Source organism: Electrophorus electricus, chromosome 7, assembly GCF_041902795.1.
Source record: "Electrophorus electricus isolate QZ-2024a chromosome 7, ASM4190279v1, whole genome shotgun sequence".
Lineage (NCBI taxonomy): Eukaryota > Metazoa > Chordata > Actinopteri > Gymnotiformes > Gymnotidae > Electrophorus > Electrophorus electricus.
The window spans coordinates 32,660,001-32,678,502 of record NC_137503.1 but is presented as its reverse complement, the minus strand read 5'-3'; the positions used below and the strand labels follow the sequence as shown (position 1 = coordinate 32,678,502).

At 48.1% G+C, this 18,502-nt stretch overlaps 1 protein-coding gene and 1 long non-coding RNA gene across 4 annotated transcripts in view; one reads left to right on the top strand and one right to left on the bottom strand.

Moving 5' to 3' along the window:
- Window positions 1-1,702: 1,702 nt before the first annotated feature.
- On the bottom strand, window positions 1,703-18,197 carry clocka (clock circadian regulator a). 2 transcript variants are annotated; one of them, XM_027024450.3, is made up of 21 exons: window positions 18,058-18,197; window positions 17,878-17,963; window positions 14,232-14,291; window positions 13,598-13,746; window positions 13,157-13,248; window positions 12,845-12,934; window positions 12,641-12,761; window positions 11,101-11,214; window positions 10,503-10,621; window positions 10,250-10,332; window positions 8,795-8,901; window positions 8,250-8,397; window positions 8,062-8,134; window positions 7,833-7,977; window positions 7,376-7,476; window positions 6,995-7,084; window positions 6,401-6,559; window positions 5,937-6,176; window positions 5,625-5,800; window positions 4,968-5,232; window positions 1,703-4,047 (listed from the first exon to the last, which is right to left on the bottom strand). In XM_027024450.3, the coding sequence occupies exons 2-21, from the start codon at window positions 17,895-17,897 to the stop codon at window positions 3,868-3,870; spliced, it is 2,532 nt and encodes an 843-aa protein (XP_026880251.3). In that variant the 5' UTR covers window positions 17,898-17,963; window positions 18,058-18,197; the 3' UTR covers window positions 1,703-3,867. The 2 variants fall into 2 exon arrangements, with proteins under 2 accessions (XP_026880251.3, XP_081573278.1); XM_081717152.1 differs by lacking the exons at window positions 17,878-17,963; window positions 18,058-18,197 and adding an exon at window positions 16,618-17,487.
- The window catches only part of LOC145658697 (uncharacterized), a 2,206-nt gene continuing 1,763 nt past the window's right edge, over window positions 18,060-18,502 (top strand). Inside the window, exon 1 of one of the 2 annotated variants that reach the window (XR_014124455.1) lies at window positions 18,060-18,196. This is a non-coding gene — a long non-coding RNA (uncharacterized LOC145658697). The remainder of the gene's footprint in view (window positions 18,197-18,502) is intronic. The other variant, XR_014124456.1, reaches the window with a different exon arrangement.

Genomic DNA, 18,502 nt, shown 5'->3' with positions numbered 1-18,502 from the left:
CAAGTGTATGCCATGTCATGCCAAGGAGGAAAAACAAAAACAAAAAACACAACAACAACAACAACAACAACAACAAAACCCAACAACAACTACAGATTAACACTGGAAAACAGGAAGAAAAAAAAAACGTGAAAATTGAGATGTTAAGACTATAGCAACAATGTGGTGGATCATCCTAATTTAGAACCAAAGAGGGTAGCAGGAAGCTAAATGGTGTGCAAGCATGTCAAAGGTTCACATGATCAGAAACGTAAAGGCCCTTCTCAGCTCATCCACCGCGGCAACTACCGGGGTGTCTCTGGCTGCGGTTTCCCTAGCCACAACGTAACGATGTCATCTTTAAAAGCTGATATATATATATATATTTTATTTTTTATTTTTTTATTTTTTAAAACGAGGCATTAACAGGAGCCTAAAGCTTACATCACTGACCTCATTTGCTCAGAGCAGACCGATCTGCCATTGCCTGCATTGTTTGAAAAGTTTCATCTGGTTCTCTCGTGTGTCACAGTTTGTTTAAGGCTTTTGTCTGAGGTTATCCTATAAACCTTTTTTAATTTTTCTAAAATTCACTGTTCCCTTTCTTAAAAGATACATAATTACAATTAGACATTTAATATATCCATTACATGGCCCTGCTCTACAAACACTACAGAAGACTGGTTTGGCCTTATAAAAATACTATATTTCAGAACAGGCCATCTGCCTCTCTAGAACAGTCTTTGTTCATTATGTTTCAAGCAATTAAGGAGAATCTCACACACACCAGTTATGATGAAGCCAAGTGACTGTTATACATTCATTCATTAGATTACTGCCATTCTCAGTCAGCGGTTAGGTCACCCCATATTTTAATGACATGAAAATACCATGCCAAGCAGTATCATTTTATCTACGTAAAGAAATAAACTCTAAAATTAAGCAAATGCTTTCTAAACTGGCATATAGCAGACATATGCTCTCATCAGTGGCTAATAACGCAACACCGGACACACTGGATGTGTGCAGCGGGTAGTATACAACTCGTACTGGATGGGATGGCGCAATCATAATAGATCAGACCCTCTTGGGAAAACCATGGTAACCAGGGGCCACTGCTTGAAATGATGTATTCCACAAAACTGTCCTCGGCTGTTCGGGGGTGGACAGTCCTGGGGTAGATTTGCTATTGGATGGATACTGCAATATGAACTGTGATTGGACCAGCACTCTGAGTAGCTGGAGGCATAATTGACCTGAGAAAGCAAAACATTCGGACTGGTTCTGTGCTGCATTTCTGAGGTCTTAAATGACATCCGAATTATTGCAACCCGTTTCTATGGGAACCAACATGACGAGCATTCTCGTTTAATGGGTCACCCATGCGTACTCCAGAAGGTACAATTACTGGCTATATAACACGCATTTTAGGCAAAGGCAATCTTAACGATAAGAATTTAAAAACAAAAAGGTAAAAATAAAGATTTGAGAGAAGCGTCATTGTTGATTAACACAAAACTTATTTAGGTTAAATAAAAAAACAAACAAACAAACTAGTTTTTCAAAAGGTTAAAAACAAATCAATGTCTGGCTAAAACAAACTACTGATTGTCCAAACTTTAAAATGATACAAACCAAAAGGATGCTGAGACATTCGCCATCGCCCACAAAATGCAAGCTGCAAGGGTGAAGCCCACCACTTCTACCCCGCCACCTAAAATCACCCTCATTGCGGCTGGAGTAGGTAGCCTCGGAATGCCATTAAACCTCACTCACTGGCACAACTGCACTTGCATCTTATGTGGCATCTTTGCAAACCGAATGGGCCTGTGGTAACCGCAGACTAGGCTGTCCAACAGTTGCACTGGCCGTCACGTACAGATGAAACTGTTCCGTCACAGAGACTGCGACAAGCAAGGGACCTTCTCTGGACATGGAGAACCACTAATAACCTGCTCGTTGTGCAACAACTGCACGTTAGTGTTGTCGTTTACAAATCTTTTGTTTGGGCATTGCATTAGGGGTACTCGACACAAAGCTAAATTATGACTTAGTCTAAGACTATTATTACAAAAAAAACAAAAACAAATATAAAGTGCTACCTGGACACAAGTGCTAGATTTTTATTTCTTTCTAATTTCTCTTGATTTTATTTTTGACCTCTAATAGGTCAGGAGATTTTAACGTCTACTCCAAAAGACGGCACCTCCTGTGGACCAGATTAGAGCTCATCATCCCAGTTATCACCACCGAGGTGCTGGTGATGACGCTCTAGTATACATTCCTGGATCTCCAGAGCTCTGGAAGGCTCTAGAAAGGGCTTCAGCACCACTAGCTGCTCTTGTTATGTCATTTAGGTTGAAGTTCATTGAAGCTCAACCCAAATCTAAGAACAGACACCACACACACACACACACACACACACACACACACACACACACACACACACACACACACACACACACACACACACACACATCATAGTGTGTTTAAAGCTGTGCAAATACAAGACCGTGTGCCAAGATCTACTATCAAGAATGAGGTTTAATTTGGTAAGACTAAATGTCAGATTATTTAATATTAACAATATATTTTCTTCTACCATTGCTAAACTATTACTGCAAAACTAGTAGAATTTAAATTATGGCTTGTCACTATGTATTTTTTGAATCAGTATAATATGAGCATTATACATAGTGTCTGCCCATTCTCCACTTCTCCGTAAGGCTGCAAGGAGTAGGAGTCAAATATCATCTTTAATGTACACTTATGTAACTCAAGGATGTCATCTATTAGCAACTACACTGAAGTTCCTTCCTGAAAGGTTTCCTGATTAGTTCTTATGGTATGAGGCAGAAACTGCACAAAGCTTAAAAACATACACTTCTTTCACAATATACAGTCCTATACCTGCCTGGGTGTGCACAGACACTCTGGTATTTACAAAGGTAAAATGTCTGTACATTTAGAGATTAGTAAATGTCTATTATAATGTTAAAAAACAACTAAACATACTGTTACTTTAGCTGATTTAGTAAAATAAAAAGGCGCTCAACACAATCTGTTTAAACAAACTGTGACACACAACACTGAACCAGCACGGTCTGCTTCATGCACGCGCACACACCTGCACGCACACGGAAATAAGGTCTCAGCCTTATTTGTGTTTTTTTCCTTTGAATACTACAAAAAAAGTAATGCTCAAAGCTACAAATAACATACTACGCTTTATCTCATGCATCAATATAAAATATTAGTTTCTCTTTCCTTTGTCAATATATTTACATAATTTTACAGGCGTACTGTACAATAAAAGTTGAATCCACGTGACGTTCTTAAAAATATTTTCTGACCCATAATTACTTTTTAACATGAAAAACAACAAAGCCCGGGAAGAGAGTCTGTGAGATGTAAGGAGGGGGAGTGAACAGAGAAAGAGAGGAAAAGAGAAAACAGCAAGTACCACGGACATGGTGCTATTTGTCCTATAGGACTTCTCTGAAGTCTTGAATCATCGTCCCCACCCCACAAACCGGAGCGTTCTGCATAAATTACACACACGAGGAGGGTGACGATAGCACAGACGGGGCGTACGAGATGGGGGGGGGGGGGGGTTGAAATACCTCGTCCCTTACCCCGGTGAAGCTTGAGTGGGTGACGGCCAGGACAGCCGCTGTTCCCTTGCTAGCTGGCTAACAGCTCAACTCATGTAGACTACACTTCCCAGAATTCAGTGCAAGCAGCCAGAGGCTGGCGATGGAAGGCATGTAGGGCACCGGCGTGGTTGAAATACTGCGATTCTCCAATCGCGCTCCAGCTCCCGCCCTCGCCCCCCTGCGTTGCGCCGATTCCACTCGGCTCCGTGCCGTCTGATTGGCTGTTGCTGGGTTACTGGGGCGGTGCGGTAGGGCGGTCTGCCATGTTATCTGGCCTGTGGGATAGCAGCTGCTGCTGCACCTGTGGCTGCTGCTGTTGCGTTGCCGTGGCGAAGGTTCCCTGCTGCTGGAGGGGAAACGCTGCCTGTAGAATCAGCTGGGCCGACTGGTTGCCATGGAGAAGGCGCGGCGCCTACAAGAAATGACCGCAAAACTCTAAATTAAAATCAAACACACTAGGAAAGAAACCCCCACCTACCAATCCTCCAAAAATCAGCATTAGCCTCATATTTCTAAGATACGTCAGCTAAATAATCACAAATGTACGCTGGTGTTTTTCACCGTTAGCAACTCTTCACTGCCACCAGATGGGTGCAGCGCACCAGGTAACGCAAGGACAGCGCCGTACACATGGAGGAGGCGTAGTCATGGCTGGGGCAGAGCCCGGGCTTGGACAGTTTCCTACATCTAGTGACGAGTGAACGCCGCGTAACGCTAATCACGACCCAGTCATGATTACAGCGCCATTGGCTCAGAGGCTAATCGATCAATCAAATGGGGCTTTCATAGAAATGATTTAACGGAGTTCAAAAACACACACAGCGCTTGTGGTTCGCTGTAACTGTGCATGGCAAATTAAACAAACCTGTCAGAGTACGATATAAACCTTGACCAAACAAACCTCCTGACTAGACAACCTGAATGATCACCCTGTGCCAGCAATATACAGACAATTCACCAGGTTAACCCTGGTGAGTACTGCAGAGCTGTGTATCTTGCCAATCGTGAATTGTACAAAACAAGATAAGAATACACAGTTTCACTTTACTGTCCATACTGAACCCTCCTAAGACTTTGTTCTTTACCTGTGTGTCAGTTTTCTTATTGGTTTACTTCTTTATCAGAGTGCATTGCACAAAAACCTGTTTGCATAAGAAAATTATGTTTGATGCATGACTGTGGTTTCTCGTTACACGTTTCCCAGTCTTACATAATGAAAACAGCCTCCTCGTGGACATTCTGGGTTGTTTTTCTGACTCTAGTGTGTCGTCACCCTTCTTCCGCTACACAAGCAGAAGCCGCCTAATGTTTACTGCACCCCCATGTGGTCACCTGGAGGAACTGCGTCTGCTGAGGCGTTAGCTGGGCCTGCGCCTGGACCTGCTGCTGCACGGCGGCTGTGGCCTGCGACTGGACCTGCTGCTCCTGGGTGGTGGCGGCCGGCTGCTGGCCGATGCTGATGGTCTGGGTCTGGCCCTGTGGAGGGGCGAACGCCGTCACCACCTGGCCCATGAACATGGTGGTGGGCACCATGACCGCCCCACACGCCATCGGCCCCGTCACTAGCTTGGTGAGGAGCTGAGGAGTCGCTGGGAATCTGTGAGGGGTAAGAGGGGTGATAGGAGAAGGAGTGAGAGTTGAAGTTGTTCACCACCTGGCCTTGCAGGTGTGTGTGTAAGTGGATTCATTCGTAATGGCGACTTTGCATCATTTTGACTTAAGTACAGTGGTTTGAGTGCCAGCATCAGATAACACACACCTAGCCTTTAACCAGAGTAACACACCTAGCCTTTAACCAGAGTAACACACCTAGCCTTTAACCAGAGTAACACACCTAGCCTTTAACCAGAGTAACACACCTAGCCTTTAAACTAAGAAAACCTCGCACATGTCCACAGCACTGCCTCGCCCTGGCGTTCTCATTTATGGATGCAAAGTTGCAGTTTTTGAGGGGAGGGAACTGGGAGGGACTGTGTGAGCAGGCCGTACCGTATCTGCCGTTCGTGAGAGAAGGAGGCAACAGCAGCGTTGGAGCCGTTCTGGGGCAGGCTGGTGGAGAGCTGCACCATGCCGGCCGGCGCCGGCTGAGAGATCATCATGGTGTTGTAGAGAGACGCCGGCAGGGCGCCCTGAGAAGACTGCAGCGTGTGGGGCAGCCTCTGGGGCTGCGGAATCACAGAGACAGAAGCTTCTGTGTGCGTGCGCGCGCGCGTGTGTGTGTGTGTACGTGCGTGTGTGTGCGTGCGCGTGCGTGTACGTGCGTGTGTGTGCGTGCGTGCGTGTGTACGCGCGAGCTCTCACCTGGGCGAGCGCAGAGCTCTGCTCGCGGAGCAGACTCTGCTGCTGAGGCTGAACTGGCTGCGTCTGCTGACCTATGGCGTGCTGTGTGCCCGCCTGCGTAGATGCCAGCGCGCCCTGCAGGCTGCCTGTGGCAACCACCTGCCCCTGCATGGTCAGAGTGCCTCCTGGCTGCACAGAGGAACTCTGTGACAGCTGCACCGAGCCCAGATTCAGACTGCCTCCACCAGGCTGCAGGAACATCTATAAACACACACACACACACACGATTTAAATCGTACAAGCACCATCGTGCAAACAGGTCCGTCCGGAGCACAGTGCCAGTTAAATTTACCACCAGGACGACGAGGATGGAAACGTTCACTTGGCTCAGACTCTTCACCATTCCCGAGCCAAGAATACAACTCCTTACCCTGAAAAACCATGAACAAATCCAGTGCTGTTCAGCCAGCAGGGGGCGACCTCACCTGCAGGCCCTGGCCTTGCACTCTCTGCAGCTCCTCCTGGATTTGCCGGAGCTCCTCCTGCTGCCGCTGGATGTTGGCCTCGATCACACGCGTCCTCTGCTCCAACTGCTCCTTCAGGTGCTGCATGGCGTCCAGCTGTGTGGAGAACTGCAGCACTGGCTGTAGGCGAGGGGGGGGGACGTGTGAGCAGCACTCTCTTCTTAGAGCTTAACCGAAGAGCCGAGTACTCGCGCGCGAGTGTGTGTGCGTCTGTGTGTGTGGAGAACTGCAGCACTGGCTGTAGGCGAGGGGGGAGACGTGTGAGCAGCACTCTCTTCTTAGAGCTTAACTGAAGAGCCGAGTACTCGCGCGCGAGTGTGTGCGTCTGTGTGTGTGGAGAACTGCAGCACTGGCTGTAGGCGAGGGGGGAGACGTGTGAGCAGCACTCTCTTCTTAGAGCTTAACCGAAGAGCCGAGTACTCGCGCGCGCGAGTGTGTGTGTGGGGAGAACTGCAGCACTGGCTGTAGGCGAGGGGGGGGGACGTGTGAGCAGCACTCTCTTCTTAGAGCTTAACCAAAGAGCCGAGTACTCACGCGCGCGAGTGTGTGTCTTACCTGCACAGGAGGCTGCAGGTGCTGTGGCTGCTGAGGTTGGGACCCCAGACATGCAGCCATGGTCTGGCCTGTGGTCTGAGAGCTCATTGACTGGAGAGACACACACACACACACACACACTTTAACAATCACATACACACAGCTGTTACACACACACGAATTAGTTTTAATTAAGGTTATGAAAAGAGGGCTGCTCTTTTTATAGTTAAGACAGACAAAGGACTAAGAGGTAGCTAAGGAGCTTTCTGCTACCAATTTTTCACATTATGCACAAATCTATACACAATATTTGAGTAGGACACAAATTCTGCTCTTTATGTAGTTTGAATGCATGAATAATTACAGAATTCTCCCTTACAGTGATCTCTCATACACACACACCTGGCTGCTTACGGAGGACCGGCGTTGGGAGGTCATCTCTATGGTGGAAACAGACTGGCGGGGTGGTGTGCAGCGTTCTGTCTGTAGCTTTGTCTGGGTGGCTACACACACACACACACACACACACACACACACACACACACACACACACACACACACACACACACACACACACACACACACACACACACACACACACACACACACACACACACACACACACACCCTCAGTCAGAACCATTACAGCAGTAAACACATCCAATTCGTGGTTGGCAGTTCCAGCCCTGACGCCGCCCCTTGGGCAGGGCGGAGCTCAGCTCCTGCTGGGACAGGCCTCCTCATCCAGCCCTTTCTGAGCTGCACTGTGGGTGTGGGCAGAGGGGCGTGTCTGGGCGCTGGAGCTGAGCACCACCCATGCCATCGCAGCGAGCGCAGAACAGCAGACGGAGGCGCGTACAGGTGGGGTCCGACACGGCTGTGTGGGAGGAGGACTTGCGCGAGCTCCTGGAGGAGGCCGAGGGCGTGCGGCTGTGATCGAAGCGCTCCAGCGCCTCCTTCAGGCTGGAGGTGTTCAGCTGCGACTCGGAGCCGGAGTCCTGGGACTGAAAGAGGAAGGGGGAGTTATGGGAAGGTCGACACGGGGCGTTGGAGTCGAGCTGCTCGGGGTGTGGGTGTCACGTAGCCACCTTGTCTGCAGAGATCTCAGGAGGAGACTTGATACCCAGCTCTCTGCGTTGCTCAGCACGGACTTCAGCATAGCTATGGAAAGACAGCGCGCGCGCGCACACAGGCCATTAGCACTGTTACAGAAGAAAAGCTCCATTTGGTTATCTGCTGTGATTCTAAGCAGCGGCGCTGTGCGGCGCTCACCAACCTCACGACGGTGTGTGTGCAGACGATGAACTCGGGTCGTGAGTTCCACTGGTGGTAGGTTATGTAGTAGTGCGTCTGCAGCCAGATCCACTGCTGGCCCTTCGTTAGAAATCGATAGTAGCACGACTTCCCTTTCCCGTACTGCATCACTGAACCCCACGCACGCACAGACACGCACAGACACGCACAGGCACGCACAGGCACGCACAGGCACGCACAGGCACGCACAGAGACGCACAGAGACGCACAGGCACGCACAGGCACGCACAGGCACGCACAGGCACGCACGCACGCACAGACACGCACAGGCACGCACAGACACGCACACGCAGCATGTGTGTTATCACCCAGCCGAATGTTACAAAATCCAGGAAAAAAAACTCAGAACACACAGACATCATTTTTCACATAAAGTTTCTAATTCCTTAACTTATAGGAACATTTAAATATCACTCCAAAATAACAAACTCACACTTCCTTCTGTTGTGCATGTGCTTTACTTTCTACACACACACACACACACACAGTGGAGTGTGCCTAACTCACAGTGTTCGTGGCATTTGGCTAGGGTTTCCAGGTCATCAACGTGATAGTAGTCATAACCGGATGTTCCCAAAACCTCGAAGGGCAGGTAGCCAATGATGGGAGGAGCCCTACGAACGCGGCACAGAACAAACACAACTACTACAAACATCACCAACGTGCTTTATCAGGAGGGAAATGAAAACAAAAACTTCAAAGTGCAAATAAAAGAAAATAATAAAATGATCACACACAGAGTTAATGAAAAATAGAATAAAGAAACATTTGCTTTTAATCTCCTATGTTGCATTAAATTTGTTCTACTTGGTTTCTACCAAGTTTATGCCACTTTCTTATTCGCTTATTCTTTGATATTACACCATTCTGTTGGAGCGTTAAATGGACATACAGGAGCGTTAAATGGACATACAGGAGCGTTAAATGGACATGAGTGCCCTGGTCCTTCTTAAGCTGGCATGTGTCTCATAAATAAAAAGTCTCCGTCTTCTAAATACTTCCATTTTGAATGTGAAAGTAAGGAACTTCAGAACAGATTTGAGAATTTGAATGATGTCATTTCATCTAAACCCCCCAAATCAAATGAGGCTTTTCTCAGCCCATAAAGCTTTTGCTGGAAAAAAAGGCATATAAAGACTTTGCAGACAGAACCTAGCACAGGCATGGAGACTCCCTGACCTCCTGCGCTCAATAGACGCAGGAAACATGCTGCTCTCCCACTGCATCTGCTTAGCGAAGGCTCACCAAGGCCGTGAGAGAGCTCTCTGCTCCAGAGATGGTCTCTCATGGGAGAACCGTCTCAGACACAAAACAGCCCATCTCACACGCGCGCACACACACACACACACACACACGTCAAAAAAGAGCAGAGAAGAGGGAAGAGGATGAGAGACAGAAGGAAAGAGGGAAGGAGGAGAGATAGAGGGGCATATCGCTCACGTCAACATCAGACCGCATTTGCTAGACAAATTATAACCCTGCAAAAAATGTTTCAACAAAATTCCCATTTTTTTCTGGAACAAAGGAACAATAATTATTGGCTATGAAACAAGACATACAATTACACTTTGGTCTTATATGTCATGTGTCATCAGGCACAGACCACTGGGCAGACCAACCTACACAGAGGAGGGGGATACGCCGTCCATGCAAAAACAGGGACGGTGAAGACAGAGATGCCCTCTCCTTCAGCGCAAAAGGTACAACCTCAAATACCGTCAACTCACAGAAGACATCACTGCCTTTGCTAAACGCACTGAAGCAGAGAAGCTAAAGGTATTGCTCAGAGAAAGACACTCGCTCTTGGCCAGGTGTGTCCCATCATATAAATAATAATCTTTGGAATTTTTGGACATGTATATAAAAAATACAAACCAAACCAACACCCCCCCCCCCCCCCCCACACACACACACACACACACACACACACACACACACACAGACACACAGACACACACTCACCTGTGGTCTAGGAAGAGGAACTTCCATTCTAAGCTGTGTCTGGAAGTGAACTCCTCGTTGGGTTCTTCAACAGTGCACATCTCCTGTCAAGCAGGGTGATCACAGCTTACAAACACACACGACGCCACAACTAGGAGCCTTTATAATGCAAAATAACTCACACTGACTCAGCACATACCTGCACAAACAGGGTCAATAAATCTAAGGTCAGGGGACCAGGCAGCGGCAGGTGACGAGCCCTGCTTTCACTCACCTTGATAAACTGGGGCTTGGCTAATCTCACTGTTGCTATGAAACAGACGCGGTCTTCGAACGAGGGTCTGAGAGAGCGCTGGATGACGCCCTCGAAGCCGTTCCGCGTGGAGTTAGGCACTGCAGGGGCATGAATGGAGCAAGTCAAAACAATAAATGGTATATACAGGGTGACGTCATACATAACCAACCACTAGGTGGCAGCACCTGCCAATTAACTCTATTAAAAAAAGAGAAAAAGAAAAGAACCCGATGCTTCAGAGTGTGTATCCAGTTAGCAAGAAAACTATCGCGCATTATTAACCGGCTATGGGACTAAACCAAACACCACAGTCTCACTCGGATATCCTGTCTGCAGTTCTGTCCCGAAACAAAAGCATGCAACCCAAGAGGAATCTGGGTCGCACGAATTCTCTTCCACGACTCCCTGCATTCCCGTTGCTCCTGCATGACGGGAGTTCCCGCCTCTCCCGACCTGCCCTCCACCCGCCTTCTCGGCCACGGGGCGGGCGCAGCGCTAAAGGCAGGGCGAGGAAGCGGCAGCGCGGGCACAGGAACGACTCACTGCTGCAGGGTCTACCTGCTGCTCCTGCGCTCACCAGTGTTGAGGGACTTGAAGTTTCCGATGAACTTGACGTACTCGTAGACAGGGGGCTCCCGGGGGTCGATGGTGCCCCGAAGCATGTGGCAACAAAACTCCAGCTGATTTTTTGCTGAAATGAAAAGGGGAAGAAGAAAAGAAAACGAGTAAACTCCACGGCAGAACAAAACACACGTTTGCTGTTCGCCCGAAAACCTGCTCAGTCGTGAGCACTTCACCAGGAAAGGCCTGGAAAATGATGGAAAAATTAAACAAATGGACACTCGAGGGATAAAGGCTGAAGTTACACCAAAATCATAAAGCGGAGGAACACAACTCTTGTGTGTTCACACTCACAGGAAGATTTGAGCTGTGTGAACTACCAGCAGAGGCCTACAGAACAATCTGCACCAACTTTCACAGCCTCAGTGTCCATAAATAATGGAATCTCAAACTGTCAGGAGAAAGTTATTCCCAGCCCCGAGGTTATTCTGGTATTTTCTTCCGTTTATGGTAGTGTCTGACACATTTATGCCTTCATCCTGGAGAAATGTTCTTAATCTGTCTCATCATGAGCGAAAATGTTACTTGGTCAGCAACTTGCATCCATTTAGCACTCTACAAACAGGCAACACGAGGCGCAGAGGAGGAGCGAGGGGGCGTTGTAGGCTGGACACAACAGCGCGCACGGCACCGACGTCCGGGCCGCACGGGTGGAAACGGTACGGCAGAGGCTGCAGACGCCGTTCACAGCTGTGCACCACGAAGACCCCGAAACAAATCCCACGTAGATTCCTCCCTCTCACAGAAGGCACAAGAAGATCACTTGGTCATCACACTGGTCTAAAAAGGGAACCTCCGTGTACAGCTCCTGGCTGAACGTGCGTACTGGAAGTTTCCTCCCGTGTCCCCACAGGCTCGTCTGGAAAACTGATGATGGGCTGACACGGCCGAGTAGCTGCTGAGGGGCCAGGGACTCGTCGTACTGGCGTGCGGCGCACTCCGGGCGGCTTGGGGCTCGGCCCACTGGGACGTGGCTAGGTCGCCCCTGTGTCCGGCCACCTCTGCAGAGGGCACAGTCCATCAGTGTCTCACACTGCCTGGAATGCCAGCGTCATGTTCATCATCACTGACTGCTGCTGCTGCTGTGTTGGAAACCTCCTCATCATCCTGGAAACCACATCACCACCTTGTACTAGGATTCCGCTGGAGGTGATATGCTCCTCTTGTACGAGAAATGGTCAACTGCTGTGCTTCGTTTCTCGCCAGTTCAAAATTCATGACATGTTGCATGGCCAGCGGGGCCCAGGTGCACATCTGGAACACACAGCTAGTCAAGATATAACCAAGCAAAACGTCCAACGAGAAACGTCCCGTGACTCCAATGACTTTTGGTCCCTTGGGGATCTGTTTATTTAAAAAAAAAAAAAAGACTCCTGCATGGGTTGCAGTGTGGATACATATACCCTCAGGTTTAAACTGTATTTCCATTTTAATGTGCCATAGCACAGAGCCAAAACAGGAAAAAGTATAAGAGTGTGTAAAAAGTAGGGTCTTACTCTTTAAGTAGTCTGGTGTGAGGGTCTCTCCCTCCAGTATGTGTGTTGAGAGGGCTTTGTACACATCAGAGTGCTCACCCAGTGGAAGAAAGTTTAGCAAGTTCTGGTCAACTAGATCAGACTGGAACACACAAGCACACAGTGAAGTTATCATCATTAAATCTCTCTGTCCGCAACACATGTACACACATTCCCAGCACTTACTGGTAAATGTTCTAGTAAAGAGGTGACGCTCTCAGAGACGTAGATTATATTCCCATCTGTCATGATGGCCAGAAAGAATCCGTCCAGTGCCTGAAGTCAAACAGCACATTAAAATAGCATGAAACAGAGAACCTGGACAAAGTTGCTTTTCACAAGGAGCCTGTACCACACAGACAGGGTGTGTGCGTGCGTGCGTGCGTGCGTGCGTGCGTGTGTGTGTGCGCGCGTGAGTGTGTGTGTGTGTGTGTGTGTGAGTGTGTGCGTGTGTGTGTGTGTGTGTGAGTGTATGTGAGTGTGTGTGTGTTTCTTCACCTCTAACATCAGCTGTGTGAACTCCTCATTGCTAAGGAAAGGAGGCTTCCAATCCTGGCGAATCTCACTGGACTCTGACTGTGCGGCAATTTCTGGCAGAGAGACAGGCAGAGAGACAGGCAGAGAGACAGGCAGAGAGACAGTTTTACCAAAAACACTGCATTTCCCAGTTATCACACTGGTTAATTCAGACTCAATGCACATTAAGGGGACAGGAAGCCCAGGAGGCCTGGATACTGGTGCACTGTTATCTTAACAGACACAACTCACATCCACTTCACCCTAGCAGTGGCACAAACCACATACAAACTGGATTTACATGCACGCTCATCACTGGAAGCATTAGGCCACGCTTAATTTGCTTGTGGGAAATTGCAAACGACATGCGGGGCATTTAACCACCAGAGACGGGGCGAGTGTAGGAGCAGGGGGCAGGGCTACCCTTGTGCTTGCGGAGGAAGTCGATGCTCTTCTGTAGGATGGTAGACTTGTCCATCTTGCGGGTGCTGCCTGGCAACATGGTGCCCAGTTCCTTGATGAGCACATTGAACTGGTCTCGCCTCTTTTTCTCAGACTTGTTCCTGGAAACTCTGCCGATATGGGTACAAACGCACACGTGTGAAATTAATTTACTGGGACAAAAGCTAGTGTTCATAGGACAATTATAATGAGATCCTATGCAGTAGGTCCTTGTCTCAAAATATCCTTTTTTTTAATAGGGAGTGTCAAGTCTTACAGACTCAACTCTGATGGCATTTTTCCTGCTGTAAGATCATACTGAAAATAAAATGGTCATGTTCAACACCACAAAGTCATAGGTTTGATTCCCCAAGAGCACACGCGCACGCGCACACAGGTACACCTGTGCTAATCACTCTGGATAAGAGTGTCTAGCAAATTCTATGAATATAAATGTAATGAGTCAGTCTTAAACCAACAATTATGAATCCAATAAAGGCCAATACTTTTTGATACGATTTTTTCGGCTGTTCTCTGCTGGGATTATTTCGGCTGTTCTCTAGGGGGATTATTTTTGGCTGTTCTCTAGTGGGATTATTTCTGTTTTCCATCTCACCGTTTTGCTTTGTCCTTCTCATCTTCTTCCATCAACCCATCAAAAATACTGCCGTCATCCCTGAAAACCAACCGATCACAAACAAAGTGGTTAAGATTTCGCCAATATCCACCTCTTACCATCCAACTCCACTGGCCAGTTTCTGACCTGTGTAAATGCTGTTGGAAGCCATCTGGTATTTATATTAGTTCTGTTACTATCCTTATAATACACAGGAATGTATCACAAGAGATAGCAGTATTTAACTGGCTGCAAGACTGCAGCTCTATAACCACACCAAAGGGGGGCGCTATGAATTTCAGACTATATTTAGCAGGAGCCAGAGTGTTCCCTGACTCAGCTGGTAACAGGGCAGAATGAGAGCCCGCCACTTGGTCTCAGCTGATACTCAGAGCTGTCTGCCCATGACTGCTAATGGCTCATAACTGAATGCCTGTGCATACGGGGGGGGGGGGGCAGTCAGCATCAATATCCCAGCATTCCAGAGTCCATAGCAAAATCTGAGGTCTTTCCAGTGGTTTTGGAAAAACTCTTCATAGTCACTTGTCTCAGTAAGGCAGTAGTAATGTTCCTTTGTGAAATGAATCCGAAGCCAATGGCAGCGGCAGTCAGTATGCGTGTCGGTTAGCGCGTGCCGTGCATGAATGAGAATTCAGTGACGTTCAATGCATCAGTCAGCACACTGAGGACATATTTATATCTCCTCTGAAACAGGAACCCAGCTTGTCAGAAAGGTTGAGAGGCCGTGAGCGTGCGTGTCCGCGGAAGGCAAAAACCCGTGGCAGGATTAGAACGAGGGAGAAAAAAAATGACCGAAGGGTTGGTGTGACATGTCAGAGATGACAACGTAATCGCGGAGGATAAACACGCAGCTCCAAATCAGCACTGCCAGTCAAATCCAAACCAGCAAAACCAAACAAACAAACAAGCATCTACATCTGTCAAATGACCTAAATATTGAGAGCTACATGCTCCAAACTTACAGAGGTGTGAACGAGTACTAAAATAAACTAGAAGGAATTTACAGCAGATCTGTGTTGAGAGTTGGTTGGTCACATTTAGATTTGTGTGTGTGTTCACTATAAAGATCTTTACTGGCACAATACTAACACACGCACGCACACACACTCTTTTTGGATGAGACTACTTGTAAGGGACTGTGTTAGGCTGAGAAAGGGTGCGTAAGCAGGTGAACGCGTGAACTGGATGTCTAGGTCTTCCTTCCTGAACCTGGACATGTGTCATTTCACACACAATCCTCGATTTTTCAATGATCTAAGTACATCCCAGCATGCCGTTCAGCTGCACGGTCAGCCTACACGATTGAAAGGACACGTTCTTAGTGCTCCCGTATTGGTCCGTGCAGTTGGACCTGCCCCTGGTCACAGGCTGAAAGCGTGAGACCCTGGGACAGAACACTCACACTTGAATCTGCTGATGTGGAGTATTTACAGAACCTCTCAATAAGCAAGCATCCATCAGAGAGCAATTACACGGGTCTGCTCCTCACTGGGAAAGGACGACAGCTGAGAGACATGCACACAAATATGCACGCACGCAAACAAACTCGTATGCAAACGCACGCACATAAGCGCGCACACACAGACACACACATTTAAATCAGCATTGGATTTAATAATGCATTTACAGTGTTTTGCATATGAAATGACCTCCCAGTTCCCAGTAATTCTACACATAGAGGGGTTCTCCAGCTGGCTTCACTTCTATAGAAGTTTGTTTTGATAACCTTTTCATCCTGGTGAAATAAAAGCAGTGCTCTGCAATAACCCCACTTACAGTAAACGTTCAACACCGTGAACTGAGGTCAGGAAATCATTAATCTAAATGATGTTTGTGCTGCTCTGAATGGCAGTGAGGAATCGAGAGTCAATTGACAGATAATAAAAGTCTCTCCCACGCTGCCAAGCCGCCCAGCCCTGCAAACACAACGCTCCTCTCCAATAACAAGCCCCTCCCAGCCCAGACGTCAGCCAGCCACGCCCCTCCCAGCCCTGACGTCAGCCAGCCACGCCCCTCCCAGCAGTGACGTCAGCCAACCACGCCCCTCCCAGCAGTGACGTCAGCCAACCACGCCCCTCCCAGCCCTGACGTCAGCCAGCCACGCCCCTCCCAAAGGGCCATTCAGTCCCTGAGGAGAACTCTGAAACTCTTTTTAATATTTTTTATTATTTATATTTTCTAGGCAATCTACATGAAATGACAAAAGTCAAAGATTTGATTCCAAATTTACAAATACAGCCAACACGCAGTAGTTCAGCTTTGACTGTGTTAAAGACCACAGAACAAAAACCACGACCATGGTTCTTTACGAATCAAAATGACATTTTAGGAACATTTTAAAACATATTTAAAGTGCTCTAAATACCTTTTAAAATGTTCTTTAAGCGGTTTTAAAAGCATGGAGCGCATCGGCGGGTGACTTCGGCCTCTGAACGAAGACAGCTGGTGTGGTGCGCATGACCAAGGACGTTCAGGCCTGGCGACACATTTCCCTGAAGAGCAGCGGCACACAGCTAAAGTCCTGAAGGCTCTGCCACGCAGGACTGCTACAGCAGGTCTGATCAGTCCTTTCTCTCTGCTGCAGGTCCCATCACGCGTGAACAAAGCGTTAAAATAACAGACAGGCAAACCAACGCAGGCACGTAGCGACAAAGTGACCAGGACATGTGGCAGCCGGTTGGAAACGAGCTGCTATCTCGCGTGTCAACATTATGTGACAGCGACGCATGGTAAACGACACTATGAAGGGACTACGCAGTGCGAACAGGCATTAGCGCGCATGGGCGGGTTTTACAGGAATAATAGCTGCCTGGGTCTTATTATTTTCCACTGAACATAATGAAGATAAGACATTAAGATAAGATGACCAGTAAAAAAGGCTAAACAAAACAAAACAGTTTCCTGGTTATCTGGGTCCAGCGTCCAACACCAAGTCGCCCGGGTCTCTTTTGGGGCGGACAGGCCGGGGTAAAGACAGGAGTAGGTTATGCTGCCATACTGAAGCGCAGGGGACGCCTCTTCAATTCTCACTTCAGTTTCACAGTTTGAGTTTTTAACTCCCTGCTCCTTGACCCGCCATCTGTAGTTTCATTCGCGGTAGCGCAGTGCGTCTGTGTGGCACGTCTGTGTGGCACTCGCACGCTAGGCACTAATCCCGGGATTATCCACGGAAATTCCATACCACTGACGGACTAAAGGCTTGTTCAGATCTCACCCGACTGGCTCAGCCAGTTAGAGCCAGGCCGTGGCCCAGAGCGCCCACCCAGCATGGGCGCACGATCTGCGCCAAGCCCATTGGTTGCCATGGCAACCAAGCGGCGTTGTAGGTCAAAGAGAAGGACAGCTGGGAGGGGTTGTGGGAAAGCAAGCAGGTAAAACACAGCAGTTACTGTTCTCTCTGAAAGTCTTCGGAAGTGAACCCGACGGGGTTTCATGATGGTCAGCGGCTGCTAACGTAACAAGTCAGAAACGGGGTCGTTTTTTTTTGTTTTTTTTTTTAAAGAGCTATTCTACAAAAGAATAAAAGAAACGATTCTTTTAATTTCCAGCGACAACTGATTTTCAGGTACTTTCAGTTACCACATTGTCAGTGTCCTGAGGGATTGTGAGAAGGTACAGGACTCACCGCTCAATGCTGGAGGTCATTTTGTGGCTTGTTCAGCACTGCAGTGGGAGGAGCTTTAAGCGTGAGGTAGACATTTGTACACGAACCTGCCAGAGAGAAACACAGCAGCGGCAACCATCAAAAGTCATGTGGCACAGGTCATCTGAGTATCGCTATGGCGACTGTGGAAGCCACACCTACCTCGAAGGGAGGATGAGAAGCCTGCAGAAAGATGAAGAGCGCAACTATCAGCCCAGGGAGGGTCCTGCAGAGGGTCTATAGGTCAAAGGTTAACAGCAGGCTGTAGGTCCTTGTGGCTCGTGTGTGTTGTCCGGCGGGGGTGAGTACGCAGATGCCACATGTCAACAAAGCTTCCTTCCAGGAGCCAGAGAGTGAAGACAAAACACAGTCAAGGCATTCAGCCTTAGTTAAACTCACATGCGACCTCTGCGTTTCTTCACACACACACACGCATTTAAGATACAGTGGAAGAGATGGAGGAAGCGCAGGGTACAGTGTAGCAAGCACTCACTTATAGCATAACTTCAGAAACGCTGCTCTTTGGCATGTACCATCAGATCAGGGGCACCAATCTGAGAAAAGAAAAAAAACCAAAAACAGAGTAACAGCATTTTACACGAGAACA

Excerpts from the sequence above, each read along its gene's own strand:
- clocka (XM_081717152.1), bottom strand. The coding sequence starts at position 16,661 with ATGCGCTCCATGCTTTTAAAACCGCTTAAAGAACATTTTAAAAG. Across the intron at positions 8,135-8,249 it reads TGCACACACACCGTCGTGAG|CTATGCTGAAGTCCGTGCTG; the intron begins GTTGGTGAGCGC and ends GTCTTTCCATAG. Across the intron at positions 6,177-6,400 it reads TGCAAGGCCAGGGCCTGCAG|ATGTTCCTGCAGCCTGGTGG; the intron begins GTGAGGTCGCCC and ends GTGTGTTTATAG.